The sequence below is a fragment of the Mesocricetus auratus genome, unplaced genomic scaffold, assembly GCF_017639785.1.
Source record: "Mesocricetus auratus isolate SY011 unplaced genomic scaffold, BCM_Maur_2.0 Super-Scaffold_100006, whole genome shotgun sequence".
In the NCBI taxonomy this organism is placed as follows: domain Eukaryota; kingdom Metazoa; phylum Chordata; class Mammalia; order Rodentia; family Cricetidae; genus Mesocricetus; species Mesocricetus auratus.
In genome coordinates, this window is record NW_024429190.1 from 104,750,931 (window position 1) to 104,767,746 (window position 16,816).

The 16,816-nt window shown below is 43.6% G+C and overlaps 1 protein-coding gene across 7 annotated transcripts in view; it reads left to right on the forward strand.

Annotated features, from left to right (window-relative positions):
- Positions 1-319: 319 nt before the first annotated feature.
- Positions 320-16,816, forward strand: part of Nek4 (NIMA related kinase 4) — a 45,967-nt gene continuing 29,470 nt past the window's right edge. For all 7 annotated transcript variants that reach the window (XR_005877924.1, XM_040747835.1, XM_040747837.1 and 4 more), the window contains exons 1-6: positions 320-551; positions 2,307-2,573; positions 3,543-3,740; positions 4,234-4,341; positions 6,468-6,622; positions 14,418-14,559. Coding sequence is in view for 6 of the 7 variants with exons in the window: in XM_040747835.1 (XP_040603769.1) it covers positions 459-551; positions 2,307-2,573; positions 3,543-3,740; positions 4,234-4,341; positions 6,468-6,622; positions 14,418-14,559 (963 nt within the window). In the remaining variant the exon portion in view is untranslated. The remainder of the gene's footprint in view (positions 552-2,306; positions 2,574-3,542; positions 3,741-4,233; positions 4,342-6,467; positions 6,623-14,417; positions 14,560-16,816) is intronic.

A 16,816-nucleotide genomic window follows, 5' to 3' on the forward strand; every position in this document is an offset into this window, starting at 1 on the left:
CCGCTCTTAGAGCCCGTGCAGGCGCCTAGAGCAAACACCGACCCGCACGGCGCCGGAACTGAGCTCCCCCTTCCCCCTCCCCCCCGGGAGCCGCTCTGGCCTCCCAATGGCGGAGCTCTATGGAGGGTCCTCCGAGCTCACGTACCGCTCTGGCCGCTGCAGTGACGACGGCTCGATGGTAGGTCCTCCCGAGGCTTGCTTTCCGGAGCAGCTCTAGCGGCCGCGAAGGCCGGCTCTCTGGTGCGGTCTTCCGACCCCGAGCATGCGCGGAACTACACCGCCTGGGTCGCTATGGCAGCGGCGTCCGGGTGGGCGGGGCCTCGAGGCTCCGGGGCGGGCGCCCCGGCAGAGGGCCGCGTCGATGGAGGCCTTCGCCTCGGCTCGGGCATGAGCCGGGGTGTCCCGGGGTCTTTCGCCGCGCTGCCGCAGCTCCCCGGCTGCGGTCCGCCTCCGGGAGCATGCCCCAGGCGTCCTACTGCTACGTGCGGGTCGTGGGCAGGGGCAGTTACGGGGAGGTGACGCTCGTGAGGCACCGGCGGGACGGCAGGCAGGTCGGGCATCCCGGGGCCCGGCCGGGGGGCGGTGCGTGCGCCGAGGGCGACCTCGACGTAGTGGGGCCCTAGCGGTGGGCGGGGGACTCTCCTCAGACGGGGAGGTCGGCCTCCCCGTAGAGCGCGTCCTTTGCGAACCTCCCGGGGCCCGTGCGCGCCCCGGGCCTGACTCGGTGCCACGGGAGGGGGGGCGTGGGGAGCTCCGTGCCTCCGGTGCGCAGCAAAGCTCGCCTCGTCCCTTCTCACCAGCCCTTCTCAGGGTCCCTGTTTTCGGGGAGTGGCTCCGTCAGCCTCGGTGCAGCAGCTGCCTGAAAGCTGGGCCCCGCTGCGCTCGTCTTTATAGATGCCCCCGGCGCTGTCCGTGATTCCTGTCGCTGGACCGGGGCCGGCATCTTCGTTCGTCTCCGTTCGTCCTGTCCCGGCACCACACGCCACTCTCTTTTAAACTGAATGCCCGCTCCTTCCAGAGGAGTCCCCTTGCCGCCTGCTTTCTTTCCTCTAGCCCCTCCCTTTGGCTGCGGTGATCTTTCTAGGACTCAGATCTGATATTACTCCTTCCTTGTGTGGAGCGTTTTATCCCACGACCCGAAGATTTGGGTGATAACGAACCAGCTCTAAAGTCTGATTTGCTGCCAGGCGTCCATAGGATGTTTTGCGCAGATGGGGACAGTTGTGAAACCGAAAAGTGGCGTCTCAAAAACACTGCCAAACCAGTATAGGACCCACTCTCCCCGCGGGTTCGATTCTCTGCCTAGAACACCAGCCTTCTCATAAGAGATTAATTCAGTTGTCACCCCCCCCCCCCGGGAATTGAGCAGTACTTTGTACTTCAGGAGACACGTTTATGTATGTGTTTATTGAAGGAGTGAGTATATGATCTCTGAGGTGATTGAGGGCAGTATACTAGATCGTAAGGGATTTTATTTTTAAATGGGAATGATGCCCTTTATGGAGGACCAATGATACTCTCAATTTATCGGGCCCACGAGTATCTAATGTGTCTCATACATTTATTTAAGCTGTACCTTAATGCCTTTTATAGGGAGAATTTAGAGGCTAAGGGGTCTTTTCTGTCTAATAGTATGTTATCTTGGATTCACTTTTGTGTTTTTCTTTTTCCTTTCTCTCTCTCTTTTTTTTTTTTTTTTTTTTTTTTTTGAGATAGGGTATCACTGTGTTGTCCAGGTTGGCTTTCAAATTTCTGGGCATAAGTAACCCTTCTGCATTAGCCTTCAAAGTATCTGGGATTGCAGATTTAAAGAAATTGTAAAATGCAGAGGGAAAAGGTGGTTTGTTTGTGACCTGGCATAATCATTAGTAGAGCACTTGCCTAGCATGTGCACAAGGCCTGGGGTTTGAGCCTAACACTGGAAACAAATACCATAATTGTTAATGGCCAATATTTTCCCCCAGTTTTGTTTTGTTTCAAGACAGGGTTTCTCTGTGTAGCCCTGTCTGTCCTGGAACTCACTCTGTAGACCAGAGATCCTCCTGCCTCTGCCTCCTCAGTGCTGGGATTAAAGGCTGAGCCACCACCACTAAGCCAGTTTTATGCTTCTTGATCCTGCTACCACCTCCTCTTCAAAGTACACCACTGGCGACATTGTGCCTCTTGAAAGCAAGCCAGTAGGTTATCTGATGGGCTCCAGAAGGTTGTTTTTGAGGGCTGGGCCTGGGTGAGAACTCTTAGCTGCTTCTGAACCTAGAGAACTCTGTTTTCTTGCACCTTGTGAAAGTATACATTTTCTTTGTTAGTACGTTATCAAAAAACTGAACCTCCGAAATGCCTCCAGCCGCGAGCGCCGAGCAGCCGAGCAGGAAGCTCAGCTCCTGTCTCAGTTGAAGCACCCCAACATCGTCACCTACAAAGAGTCCTGGGAGGGAGGAGACGGGCTGCTCTACATCGTCATGGGCTTCTGCGAGGGAGGCGACCTGTACCGGAAGCTCAAGGAGCAGAAGGGGCAGCTCCTGCCCGAGAGTCGGGTGGTGGAGTGGTTTGTCCAGATCGCCATGGCTTTGCAGGTGCATTCATACTCAGACTCCTGTGGGCTCCAGGGAGGTAGATGATGGTGTAGACTCCTGTGGGCTCCGGGGAGGTCTACGGTGTTTTCTCCTATATAGGCCAGGGTGATGGGATAGATAGGCTGGTAACCCAGGGCCTGTGAATGATTTAGAATTTACTAAATTTACTAAGATACAGCCATAGCAGGCAAGAGTGAAGAGAGAAGTTGTCTGTACAGTAATATTTTTAGGTGCTGGGTCTTTTTTGTTTGCTTATTTTTAGTTTTTGAAGACAAGGTTTCTCTCAGTGTGACATCCCTGGCTGTTCTTAAACTCACTATGTAGCTCAAAGTAATCTCACAATCACAGCAGTTCTCCTGTGTGATCCTTCCAACAGTTGGTCTTAAAAGGCCTAAGCCACCATGCCTGGGCTTATAAGCAGATATTTTAAAGGATCCAGATATTATAAAAATTACACAATTGTCAAGGCATCAGGAAATAATTGCAGAAGGTACCAGACCAACTAATATGTGGAACTTAATTTTATGTGTTGGCACACACCTACATATGCATATATGTGTGTGTATGTGTGGAAGCCAGATGTGGAAGTGTTAGACAGGGTCTCTCATTGACTATAAAATGCACCCACGTGGCAGGAGCTCCTGAGATCCTCTGGTCTTCACTCCCCAGGACTAGGGTTGTGTCAGCATGCCTGGTATTTATAGAGTGCTGGCCATCTAAACTCAGGTTCTCATGCTGTATGACAAGCACTTTGCCAACTCAGCCATCTTCCCAGCCTCTGGATTGCATTTTCTTACTTTGAATGTTGTAAAGTAGTTCTTTTAGAGCTTATACAATAGTAATGTTTTGGTTAGCTGATAACTAATGCTCTTTAACTCAAGTGACTACTGGTGGTACATAGAAAGATCTAGAAATAAGTAAATAAATTAGTATGCTTACATATAATGAAAACATTCTCTCTCTTCTCAGTATTTACACGAGAAACACATCCTTCATCGGGATCTGAAAACTCAGAATGTCTTCTTAACGAGAACAAACATCATCAAGGTGGGCGATCTGGGGATTGCCCGAGTGTTGGAGCACCAGAGTGACATGGCGAGCACCCTCATTGGCACTCCCTATTACATGAGCCCTGAGTTGTTCTCAAACCAACCCTACAACTACAAGGTAGGATGCGTACAACTGTCTAGGTGTGTACTGCCTGACCTTGTCCCTGGGAGAGTATCAGAATTTCAGAGCCCATATGAGTCGGTAAATCAAATTAACTATGAATCAGTTGGAAGAAAATGCATACTTTGTTCTGAGAAGAAAATGTAAATAAGATATTCAGCATTGGGTAGTAGATCAGTATTTATCCTGGGTATACAAGTGGACTTTGGACTCCCATCCAACAACGTGAGATGCACTCTCACCCTGAACTCTTGGGGGAGGGTCTAGGCCCTGCCCTGGATGAAATGACAGACTATGGAACCCCCCTGGAGGGCCTCACCCTCCCTGGGGAAATGAGGGGAGGTCACGGGAGGAGGGGAGGGAAACGCAGAGGGACCTGAAACTGACTTGTGAAGCAACCTTGTTTCTAATTTAAATTTAAATTTAAAAATAAATAAATTAAAAAAAAACGATATTTAGCATTTAACCATTTACTGTTTTTCTCTTGTAGTCTGACGTTTGGGCTTTGGGATGCTGTGTCTATGAAATGGCCACCCTGAAGCACGCTTTTAATGCAAAAGACATGAATTCTTTAGTTTACCGGATTATTGAAGGAAAGGTAAAAAAATAACTTAGAGCTAGCTAATTGGACAAGGTTTATATAATACAGCTTTGTAAATATTTATTGTCAAAATCATTGATTTTTTTTTTCAGTGCTGGGGTCCAACCCAGGGCAAATGTGGAGCAAGCACTCTGTCACTGAGCCCTCACTAATGGTTCTGACTAGTGACCAATATTCATTGCTACCAGCTGAGTACTTAGGAAAATAGGATCTCTGCTGTGGAAAAGTGGAAGTCTTAATATTAATATATAAAAGTAGCTGGTTGACTCCAAAGAGCTGGCGGTTTGAAAACTTGTCTCTGTGACTGACTTCAGGGTGTACAGGTCTCTGAGAGAGAACAGGTGCTGTCTCCCGGTAGCCCATAGTTGAGTGAGCCCTGTACAAGGAATCCATGCTGTTAGAATGTGCTCTTCAGCACTTGTCAAAATTGCAAGTAACTGATTGAGAACTGGGAAAGGTATCAAACATGATGTAGATAACTAACTTCATGTTATTTCCCTGAGTCGGTGGCAGCCTTTCCTATTGCTTAAAGATTATCGAAAGATTCATTGAAAAATATTTTTAAAGTACACAAGTAAAATCTTCCAGTTGGGGCCTGGAGAGATGGCTCAGCGGTTAAGAGCACTGCCTGCATTTCCTGAGGTTCTGAGTTCAATTCCCAGTAACCACATGGTGGCTTACAACCATCTACAATGAGATTTAGTATAAACATTCCAGAACCCTGTATACATAATAAATAAATCTTTAAAAAAATCTTCCAATTGTAGGAGCGGGAGAGATGGCTCATTGCTTAAGAATGCTGCTTCTCACCCACAAAGCCACTCTGAGCTGTCTGTAACTGCAGACCCTAGGGCAGCGGTACCCGCTTTAACCTCTGCTGGCACACACCCATACACGTAAAATAAAAATAGAAACTTTAAAATTTGTTTCCAGTTATACTATGTAAAGAATTCAGTTTGAAAAGGGAATAAAGATTTCTCTGTTTTCATCTTCTTGATAACTACTATTAGTAATTTACTCCAAGGCCTGTTTTTTCTTTCTTTGAAACAGATATGGCTCTGGATGTGTATGTACTTAAACACAAGTACTCTAAACCAGAAACAGATGGGGTCTCACTGTACACAGTGATGGGACCCAGCCTACATTTTTGGCTTAGCTGTCAGTACTTGTCTTTTACTTTTAAGCAGCTGCCCAGTGTTTTTTGGGAAGAATAGTGCTGTGAAGAGACACCATGACCACGATAGCTCTTACAAAGAAAACATCTGACTGTGGTGGCTCGCTATGGTACAGAGGCTCAGTCCATCATCATCATGGCGGGATGCATGGCAGCGTGCAGACAGATGTGTTGCTGGCCATATTTTGGCTTGAAGGCAACAGGAATTCTATGGAGACCCTGAGTGGTATCCTGAACATAGGAACCCTCAAAGCCTGATCCCACAGTGACACGTTTCTTCCAACAAGGCCATACCCACTCTAACAAAGCCACACTTCCTAATAGTGCCATTCAGGGTTATAGGAGCCAAGTACATCCAAACTACCATAGTAGCATGATTTGCTCCTAGGTCCTCTGTCCTTGAACACTTTATTTCTAGTCACTGACCACTACAAGACCAACACTGCACTGAATATTCTGGTATATAAATCTTCTTTGTGCCCTTGGGCCAATGAAATAGTTGAATGGGTAAAGATGCTTGCAGCACAAGCCTCATGAGCTGAGTGTGATCCATAACCCATGGTGGGAGGAAAGAACCAACTCTCAAAAGTGTTCTCTGTCTTGAATGTATGCATGCTCATTGATGCACATGCTTACATGCTAATAGTAAACAAAATTTAGAAAAAGAAATGTGTGTTCCAGTCTGAAGGACAGTCCTCAGATGGAACTGCTAAACTGAAGGGAATACTATTGTATTCTTATAACTCATTATTATAACCAGAAAAGGCACTTCTTACGGACTAATATGCTAGCTGTTTTCTGCTTTTGTGGATATATAACTTTAAATAAATTAATAAGAATTAATATTTTATGTAGTACAATGAATTTTAAGTATTGGAAAATCCCTGCCAGTTTTTACTTTGTTTTATAATGTCATTCATCATAATTACAGTATTGTTGTTCTTTGTAGTTGCCACCAATGCCAAAAGTTTATAGCCCAGAGCTGGCAGAGCTGATACGAACAATGCTGAGCAGGAGGCCTGAGGAAAGACCATCTGTGCGGAGCATCCTAAGGCAGCCATATATAAAACACCAGATCTCCTTATTCTTGGAGGCCACAAAAGCGTAAGATACATCCCTTACAGACAAAAGCGTAAGATACATCCCTTACAAAGAAAAGCGTAAAATAATCCCTTACAGAGAAAAGCCTAAGATAATCCCTTACAGAGAAAAGTGTAAAATAATCCCTTACAGAGAAAAGCCTGAAATAATCCCTTACAGAGAAAAGCGTAAAATAATCCCTTACAGAGAAAAGCGTAAAATAATCCCTTACAGAGAAAAGCGTAAAATAATCCCTTACAGAGAAAAGCGTAAAACAATCCCTTACAGAGAAAAGCGTAAAATAATCCCTTACAGAGAAAAGCCTGAAATAATCCCTTACAGAGAAAAGTGTAAAATAATCCCTTTCAGAGAAAAGTGTAAAATAATCCCTTACAGAGAAAAGTGTAAAATAATCCCTTTCAGAGAAAAGTGTAAAATAATCCCTTTCAGAGAAAAGTGTAAAATAATCCCTTACAGAGAAAAGCCTAAAATAATCCCTTACAGAGAAAAGTGTAAGATAATCCCTTACAGAGAAAAGCCTGAAATAATCCCTTACAGAGAAAAGCGTAAAATAATCCCTTACAGAGAAAAGCGTAAAATAATCCCTTACAGAGAAAAGCGTAAAACAATCCCTTACAGAGAAAAGCGTAAAATAATCCCTTACAGAGAAAAGCGTAAAATAATCCCTTACAGAGAAAAGTGTAAGATAATCCCTTACAGAGAAAAGCCCATAGAGAAAAGCCTAAAATAATCCCTTACAGAGAAAAGCCTAAAATAATCCCTTACAGATTAAAAAACCTAAAATAATCCCTTACAGAAAAGTTTGATACACTGATGGGGTAGCTTCTAAATTTTCATGTGTAGAAATTTATGGTGAAGTTTTTTTTTTGTTTTTAAACAAAAAGTAAAACTGTATGATTGCAATATGTAAGAGAACAAAATTCTATCCTCTTCATGGTTTTTGGCCTGGGCTTCAGAAATTAACTTGCATAAGAAAGTAACAAAATTTATTTAATGAAAGTTTTATGTTTCTTAAGCAGATGGTGGTGGCACACGCCTTTAATCCCAGCATTTGGGAGGCAGAGGCAGGCAGTTCTCTGTGAGTTTCAGGCCACCCTGACCTACAGAGTGAGTTCCAGGACACCTAGATTGTTACACAGAAAAACCCTTTGCATTAAGCAAAGTTAGAGAAAATATCCCATTATCTATCCTATCTTGGTCCAAAGTTTTACACCTAAACTATTTTTGTCATAACTTGTATTACCATCGTAAAAATATCTTTTTAGACCTTAAAACATCTTTTTAGATAAATAAGCTTTTATGTTTCTCAACCTAGACAGTCACCCCAAGGTTCCTCTGTACCGTTGGGGCATTCATCTTTGACCTACATGTCTAGACTATCCGATAGATTTTCCTGTAAAGCAGGAATTTTGAAGGACTGTCCTGCCTTGTCAAAGTTCAGTAGTAGCTGTCTTTTGTGTCCTGCTTGTCCAGTTTGAACAACATCCTGTCAGCAATTGAGGCAAGGACAGTTTCTTTGCCCAGTGCCTAGCCAGCTTTTGCCACAAAGGAAGCACATGCCACATAGAGGTTCATCCGTTTTAGAAGTAAATTGGTGCTGCCAGGAGCAGACATGTCTCACTGTCACAAGAAGCCTTATTAGCAAAACATTTTGAATGCCATAATTTTGTAAGTCTTTGAAGTTTTTGAAGATTACCTATCTATTTAAAAATCTTTGTATGACCTTAAAAACATACTAACTTGACTGTAAGTTTGATTGTTATAGTTGACTAATTATTAACCTGTATGTTTTTATTATTCTAAATATCTTTCAAGGACTAAATCTGTATATTTTTAAATTAGCTGCATAGGTATAATATCTTAAACAAGAATAGAAACATATATCCAGGGGCTGGAGGGATGGCTCAGTGCCCGAGCGCTTGGCTGCTCTTCCAGAGGACTTGGGTTCAATTCCCAGCACCCGCATGGCAGCTCACAACCATCTGTAACTCCAGTTCCTGGGGATCTGACACCAGTGCACATAAAGTTAAATAAATTAATTTTTAAAAAATAAACACATATCCAGTACAGCAAAAATAACCTTAAATTTGTCTCAGTATACAAAAATACCTTAAACAAGAACAGAAACCCACAGAGAAACCCTGTCTCGAAAAACCAAAAAAAAAAAAAAAACAGAAACATACATACAGAAAAAAAAACCCTTAAATTTGGATCAATATATAGGAAAATTCATACCAATGTAAAGTATTTAAGACTAGTAGTTGCTTTTTAATTTATTGTGAGTTTCTTTTGCTTTTTTTTTTTTTTTTTTTTTTTGGTTTTTCAAGACAGTGTTTCTCTGTATTGTTTTGGAGGCTGTCCTGGAACTTGCTCTGTAGACCAGGCTGGCCTCAAACTCACAGAGATCCACCTGCCTCTGCCTTTTGAGTGCTGGGATTAAAGGCGTGCTCCAACAATGCCGGCTACTTCTTAATTTTAAAGTAGATTCAATAATCTGTTCTTTTATCCTATCATTTCTGTATTGTATCCCCCCCCCCTTTTTTCCCATCAGAAAGAGATCTCTGGATCTAATTTCCTTATTTCAGCTTTTTTCCTGACTATGACTGGTAACAACTTGTAACCAACCCCCCCCCCAAAGGATGACAAACATCTATAACCCACTGAATGATCAAAAGTCATCCACCCCACTTCTTGGGAATGAGGGTGTGGCTTTCTCTAGGCTGCTTCCTGTTGTCTGGGGGTGATGACATATTTATGAAACCTGAGAAGTCAAGTCCTAGGAAAACTAGCCATAATGGGAAAGCCCACAATTTATTTTTAGTCCTGGTTAGAATAATCTGTGAGGCTGGGATGTCTCAGTCAGTAGCCTTGAAGCTATTCTGGATATAGAACTCTGAGGAAACTGTAGCGGAGGCACTATGAGAGGCTGCATGACCTGGGCCACCTGTTTTTATTGGTGTCTGGTCCATTGCTCTGAAAATACAAACTTTCAAAGGTATCATAAATATCTACATTAACACAAGCGTGGAATGTGCATTGTACACAAGCTGGCCAAGGATGATTTTTTGCTCAATGTTTAAGCAGGTAAAATATATGTTGCCTCTCTTGTAGTTTTTCTAGGTTTATTTTTTTATGTCTGTAGCTAGGATTTTCAGGTGGGTTTCCCTGATCAAATCTGATCTCTATCAACCTTAAGTGAATCCATAGTCTTGTTTTTTTTTGTGGAAACAAAAGCGTAACTTCCTCCCCAATGCAACATATTTTTGTCTATCATTTTGAAGTAAAGATATTTTATACATTTTGATTTGTTTTGTTTTTCGAGACAGGGTTTCTCTATGGCTTTGGAGGCTGTCCTGGAACTAGCTCTTGTAGACCAGGCTGGTCTCGAACTTACAGAGATCCGTCTGCCTCCGCCTCACAAGTGCTGGGATTAAAGATGTGTGCCACCAACGCCTGGCTGAAGTTAAGACATTTTAAAAATATATAGGTTGGTTTAATTTAGTAGTTTACATAATCCAATGTCTCTCAGCAGTTATTGATCAGTCATGAGCAATCAAAGTAAAACGTTTAAAATCAACAAGGCACCGTATAAGATTCAGGCTTTCTATGTATTTTCCATCTTTACATGGCTAATCCTTTTTATATTATTTTATTTTCTCTTTAAAGACTTTATCTTATTTTTAAACTATTTTTTTTAACTGTCTACACTTTTTTTCTTTTCTTGTCTGGACTTTGCTCTACTTGGTGCCTGTAGTGTTCTCTGACCTCATAAGTCAAACCTTAAACCTACCACGAAGTTTAGTGCATGGCTTGCTGGTAGCTTAAGCCTATAGGCATCGGCCAGGAGACTCATCTCTGTACAATGTGGTCTTCCTGAGAGACTGGGGACCTAGAAGCCACATCTGACTCCATGTTTGTTTTTTAAGAACTTTTATTTTTTTTTATTTTTTTGGTTTTTCGAGACAGGGTTTCTCTGTAGATTTGGAGGCTGTCCTGGAACTCACTTTGTAGACCAGGCTGGCCTCGAACTCACAGAAATCCGCCTGCCTCTGCCTCCCGAGTGCTGGGATTAAAGGCGTGCGCCACCAACGCCCGGCTTAGAACTTTTATTTTTAAACTTTCTCAGGTCCTATGTAGAAATATGTGCCTCATATTGGGTGCCATGTGTTGACAAATTTTTATTTGGTCAACCAGCTGGAAAAAATGAAATGGAGACATATTATTAATTATGAAAGCTAGGCCTATAGCTTAGGCTTGTCCCACTATCTCTTATAACTTAAATTAACCTGCTTCTATCCATCTCCGTGTTGCCATGTAACTCGTGGCTTTTACCTTTCCTCCTCCTGTCTTACCCTTCTGCTTCCGGCTTGTGACTCCTCCTTCTTCCCAGAGCTCTGTGTCCCTGGAAGTCCCTCCTAACCTCTTCCTGCCTCACTAATGACCATTCAGCTCTTTATTAAACCCATCATCTTCACACAGTGTAAAGGAATATTCCACAACATGTCCCAAAATTAAAAATGTCCTGGGCATTTAGCTCAGTGGAGTGCTTGCCTTGTGTGTGTAAGGCCCTGAATTTAAATCCCAGTATCATAGAAATAAACCACAGCAAATATTAAAATCTGTGTAAGTGTTGAAATCAATAACTTAGAGAGCCATTTCGAGGTGTTGATGAGGCAGCTTAGCAGATAAAGATATTTGCCACCGGTCCTGAGAACCTCAGTTTGGTCCCCAGATCCACATAGTGGAAAGAGAGCCAGCTCCTACAAGCTGGTCTCCACATGTATGCATGCAAAGACATGAATATATGTGATCTTTTTAACCATTTAGGGAGCTACTGTTAATTATTTACCATGTAAGGAAAGGTCATATATGAAAAATGGTGCTCAAATTTCTGAGTGTTCAAAGGCTTTCTCTTCATTCATTTAACTTTTCAAGAGAAAAGGGATTCCTTTCTTTGACCACAGGTCTTACTTTCAACAAACTGATATTCAGTATCTAAGACTTAGGATTGGACAAGACTGTCACTATCTTGACAGCTTACTTCTGCCTATGGCAAGGTGAGTTAGAGATGATGAGGATCCCAATGGACATTTTTCTCTTTGGAGACAGGGTCTTGCTGTGTAACCCTGAACTTAGACTCTTGGTATCGCCTGCTTCAGTGTCCCGAGCGCTGTGGTCGCCTGCCTCAGTGTCCTGAGTGCTGGGGTCGCCTGCCTCAGTGTCCTGAGCGCTGGGGTCGCCTGCCTCAGTGTCCTGAGCGCTGGGGTCGCCTGCCTCAGTGTCCTGAGCGCTGGGGTCGCCTGCCTCAGTGTCCTGAGCGCTGGGGTCGCCTGCCTCAGTGTCCTGAGCGCTGTGGTCGCCTGCCTCAGTGTCCTGAGTGCTGGGGTCGCCTGCCTCAGTGTCCCGAGCGCTGGGGTCGCCTGCCTCAGTGTCCTGAGCGCTGGGGTCGCCTGCCTCAGTGTCCTGAGCGCTGTGGTCGCCTGCCTCAGTGTCCTGAGTGCTGGGGTCGCCTGCCTCAGTGTCCTGAGTGCTGGGGTCGCCTGCCTCAGTGTCCTGAGTGCTGGGGTCGCCTGCCTCAGTGTCCCGAGCGCTGTGGTCGCCTGCCTCAGTGTCCTGAGTGCTGGGGTCGCCTGCCTCAGTGTCCCGAGCGCTGTGGTCGCCTGCCTCAGTGTCCTGAGTGCTGGGGTCGCCTGCCTCAGTGTCCCGAGCGCTGTGGTCGCCTGCCTCAGTGTCCTGAGTGCTGGGGTCGCCTGCCTCAGTGTCCCAAGCGCTGGGGTCGCTGATGCTTCTGTGCCATAGCTCCAGCTCAATGCTGCCTTTTTTTCTACTTTTTGTTTCAAGACGGGGTTTCTTTTCTTTCTTTTTTTTAAATATTTTATTTATTGTGTATACAGTCTTCTGCCTGCATGCCAGCAGAGGGCACCAGATCTCATTCAAGGTGATTGTGAGCCATCATGTGGTTGCTGGGAATTGAACTCAGGACCTCTGGAAAAACAGTTAGTGCTCTTAACTGCTGAGCCATCTCTCTACAGGGTTTCTCTGTGGCTTTGGTGGCTGTCCTGCAACTCACTCTGTAGACCAGATTGGTCTTGATCTCACAGAGATCCACCTGCCTCTGCCTCCCGGGTGCTGGGATTAAAGATGTGCTCCACTCATCACTTTTAATTGGCCTTCCGTTACCAGGTCCACATGCTTTCCTGAGATTCAGCCCAGTCTTAGAAACGGCATGTTAAGCAGATAAGATGTTATTTCTGTACACATTTACTCTGCAAGTTAGAGAATATAAACCAATTATTTTACTCTGAAAGTTTGCAAAATAATAGTGATATTATATTATTGTAAACATGTGAAACCTAAAAGAGGAAAATCCTGATACTTCTGTGTGAGCGACTTTCTCATAGAAATTTTGGAATTTTGTATTTATAGGATGTTATAAAGATAGTACAAAGTTCCCCTATACTCCTCACCTAGTTCTTTCTGTCATTAGCATCTTAGATTTTGTTTGTTTGTTTGTTTTTCCGAGACAGGGTTTCTCTATGGCTTTGGAGGCTGTCCTGGAACTAGCTCTTATAGACCAGGCTGGTCTCGAACTCACAGAGATCCGCCTTCCTCTGCCTCCTGAGTACTGGGATTAAAGGCGTGCGCCACCAATGCCGGCTGCATCTTAGATTATTATCATGGGGTATTTGTCAAGATGAAGAAATTAGGACTGTTGATCTGATTTAACACGTAAAGGTGTTTTCCAATAAGCCTGCTGTACTGAGCTCAGGGACAGCACCAACTCACAAGATGTCCTCTGACTACATGTGTTCATTTGCATGTGTCCTCACTGAAAGGTTCAGTCATTACGCTGGCTTGCCCTGTTACCTGGCAGGATGCACTCAGGCAACACTCTGGCCAGCCCAGAGTTCTGTGAGAACAACGCAGATACAAAGGACCCCTTTAAAGGACTGACGCCCGCCTGCTTAAGCTCTCTTTTACTCTCTCTCTTACTCTCATCATTTCATCCTCTCTTTTATTCACTCTCTCCCTCTCCCTCTCTCTCTCTCTCTCTCTCTCTCTCTCTCTCTCTCTCTCTCTCTCTCTCTCAGCTCTGCATGGGTTGGTTACCTCTCACCCCCCTTTCCCTCCCTGTCCACCAATAAAACTCCACGTGGGACCGTTGACTCACGGTTTGTGTCTCGTTACTGGGTAAACCTAGACATTTTAACAGTACTCACGTATACACACCCCCACATGCATACAATAAATAAACAATATGATTTAAAAGATTGTTTAAAATTAAGAATCCAGTTCTGGCTGTGGTGGTACTCACCCTTAATCTCAGAATTCAGGAAGCAGAGGCAGGCGGAATTTTGTGAGCTCCAAGTCAGCCTGGTCTACAAGTTCCAGGACATCTGGAGCTACACAGGGAGACTCTGTTTCAAAACAAAACAGAAATCTAAGTCAGCTGGTACATTACTGTTGACTAACCTCAGACTTTCATTGGCTTTTGCTATTTTTCTGTTAATATTTCTACTTTGTGTGCCAGGATTCAATCCAAGATACAATATCCCATTTAGTTCTCAAGTCTCTTCAGCCTCCTTAACCTCCTCGGGGGTCTCTGATTGCTTTCTTGTTTCTTATAATCTCAATTATCTTGAAGACAATTGTTTTAGAAACAATTGGCTCTATGTTGTGACAAGACTAATCTCTGTAAAACAATGTAATTGTATTGTAGATACACATTTCACATACTCTTTCAAACTGTCAATCATCACTGTGTTAATAATATTACTTTATTTTCTTCCCTATAAAGAAAAACTTGCAAAAATAATGTTAAAAATGGTGACTCCAGAGCCAAACCTGTTGCTGCTGTAGTTTCCAGAGAGGAAGCATCAAGTCATGAAGTGATACACGACCAGCCATGTCCTTCTGAGGGATCCACTGCACGTGACACGGTATGTTCCCTGCGGCGATGCTTTAGGGACCATAGGAACAACAGGTCATTCAAGGGAACAGTTTATGTGTCAGTGATTGTGCTCTTCTAGAGATTCGTATACACTTACTTCTGATTTTAAAGAAAGCATACTGGTGAAGGTCAGTCTTTTTTCCTCACCTTATCTACCATAGACTGTCAAACTGTTAAAGTCAGTATGTAAAGAGAAGCCTTCCTGCCGGCCTGGTTCCAGAGCCGCATGAGTCCCAAATAAACACACAGGAGGCTATATTAATTATGAAACTGCTGGCCTTGCTTGTTTCTTACTGGCTAGCTCTGACTTAAGTATTTACCCCATAATTGGTAATCTAAGTATTTCTCTTACTGGAGAAATTTCCGGGCTTCCTACCCCATGGCGGTTACATCTCGACTTCCTGTGTTTCTCCTACCCAGAGTCCTCCTCGACTCCTAGTCCCACCTATCTTGCTTCCCTATTGGCCAACAGTGCTTTATTGACATATACACAGGACTTCCCCCATCATCACTACATATTTTTTATTTTTTTAAATGAAATTTACATAAAACTATTTTAAAATATTTTATTCCTTTGTGTGTGTGTGTGAGAGAGAGAGACAGAGACAGAGACAGAGTGTGAGGATGTGACATCTGTGTTTGTGGAGGCAGAGAGGGCACTGAACCCTGTAGAGCTGAAGTTTCAGACTTGGTATATGGGTGCTGGGATGCAAGCTGTGGTCCTCATGATTGCACAGCAAGCATTAACTGCAGAGCCGTGTCTGCAGTGCCACAGAAGCCACATCATGTGGGCTATCGTGGCATTTCGCACATTCACAAATGCAGCCATCCCTTCTTTCCTAGTTCCATAGTGTTTTCGTCTTCAGAAGGAAGCTCTTCACACATTTAGCCGTCACTCTTTATAGCCTCCTTACTTTGCCAAACCCCAGTGTGTTTTCTGTCTCTGGATTTCCCTTTCCTGAATATTTCATATAAAGGAAATCATATAGCAGGTGGCCTTTTATGTCTGAGTTATGTTTTTAAGGTTTGTCTACGCATCCATTGGTAAACATTTGGGTTCTTTTCACCTGTTGAGTCTTGCTGTGAACGTTTAGGTCCAGTGCTTGACCACCTGTTTACATTTTTTTTTGAACTGTCTGCCCGTGTGTAAAAGCTAATCAAGTGATAAATCTGTTTAACCTCTTGAGGAACCACACAGTTGTCCACAGCAACTATGTTACTCTCCATTCCCAATTTCTTCATGTTCTCACCAACAAATATTACTTCCTGTCTTATTGGTTCCATTTTTATTAGTAAATATTAATACAATAATGTCAGCCAGGAATGGTGGTACACACCTTTAATCCTAGCACTTGGGAAGCATAGGCAGGCAGATTTCTGTGAGTTGGAGGCCAGCCTGGTCTTATAGAGTGAGTTCCAGCACAGCTAGGACTACACAGAGAAACCCTGACTCAGAAAAAACAAAGCAAAAACACACAAAATTTTGTTAAATTTATTTATTAGTTCCACTAAGTAGGTGTGTGTGTGTAATTTTTAGGGCTTTTACATACAAAATCATATTGCGTACAGATAATTTTATATCTTCCTTTAGTGCAGATGCCTCATTTCTCTGTTCTTGCCTGGCTGTTCTGGCTACAACATACAGTGTTAAGTTGAGTGAAAGTACAGACAGTGGGTGGTTTCACCGTTTCTGATCTTGAAGGGAAGGCTTTTAGAATTTTGTCACCAAGTATAATGTGCAGGTTAGATTTTCCACACACAGCCTTACTATCTTAAAATAGTTTGTTCTCATACTGGTTTGTTTTTCCACATCATGCATGAGAATTGAATTTTGTCAGAGGATTTTCCTACATCTATTGAAATGATCGTGTGCTTTTTTCTTCATTTTTAAACACCTCCCCTCCAGTGCTAGGGTTTTCACCCACAACCTTGTACATGGTCAACAGGGGCTCTGTCTCTGAACTGTATGACCACATGCTGGAAAACACTTCTTTACATTTATTTATTTGTTTGTTTAGTCATTCATTTATTTTGGTGTGTGGGGGGGGCACTTGCAGGGGTATGCTGTCTTTCCACCTGGTGGGTTCTAGAGGGTCATCCTCAGGTCATCAGACTTAGCAGCAAATGCTTGTCGGATGAACCATCTTTTTTTTGTTTAAATTAGAAACAATCTTATTTTACATATCAATCCCAGTTCCTTCTCCCTCCCATCTTCCCATGCCTCCCACAGATCCCCCTCATCCCAC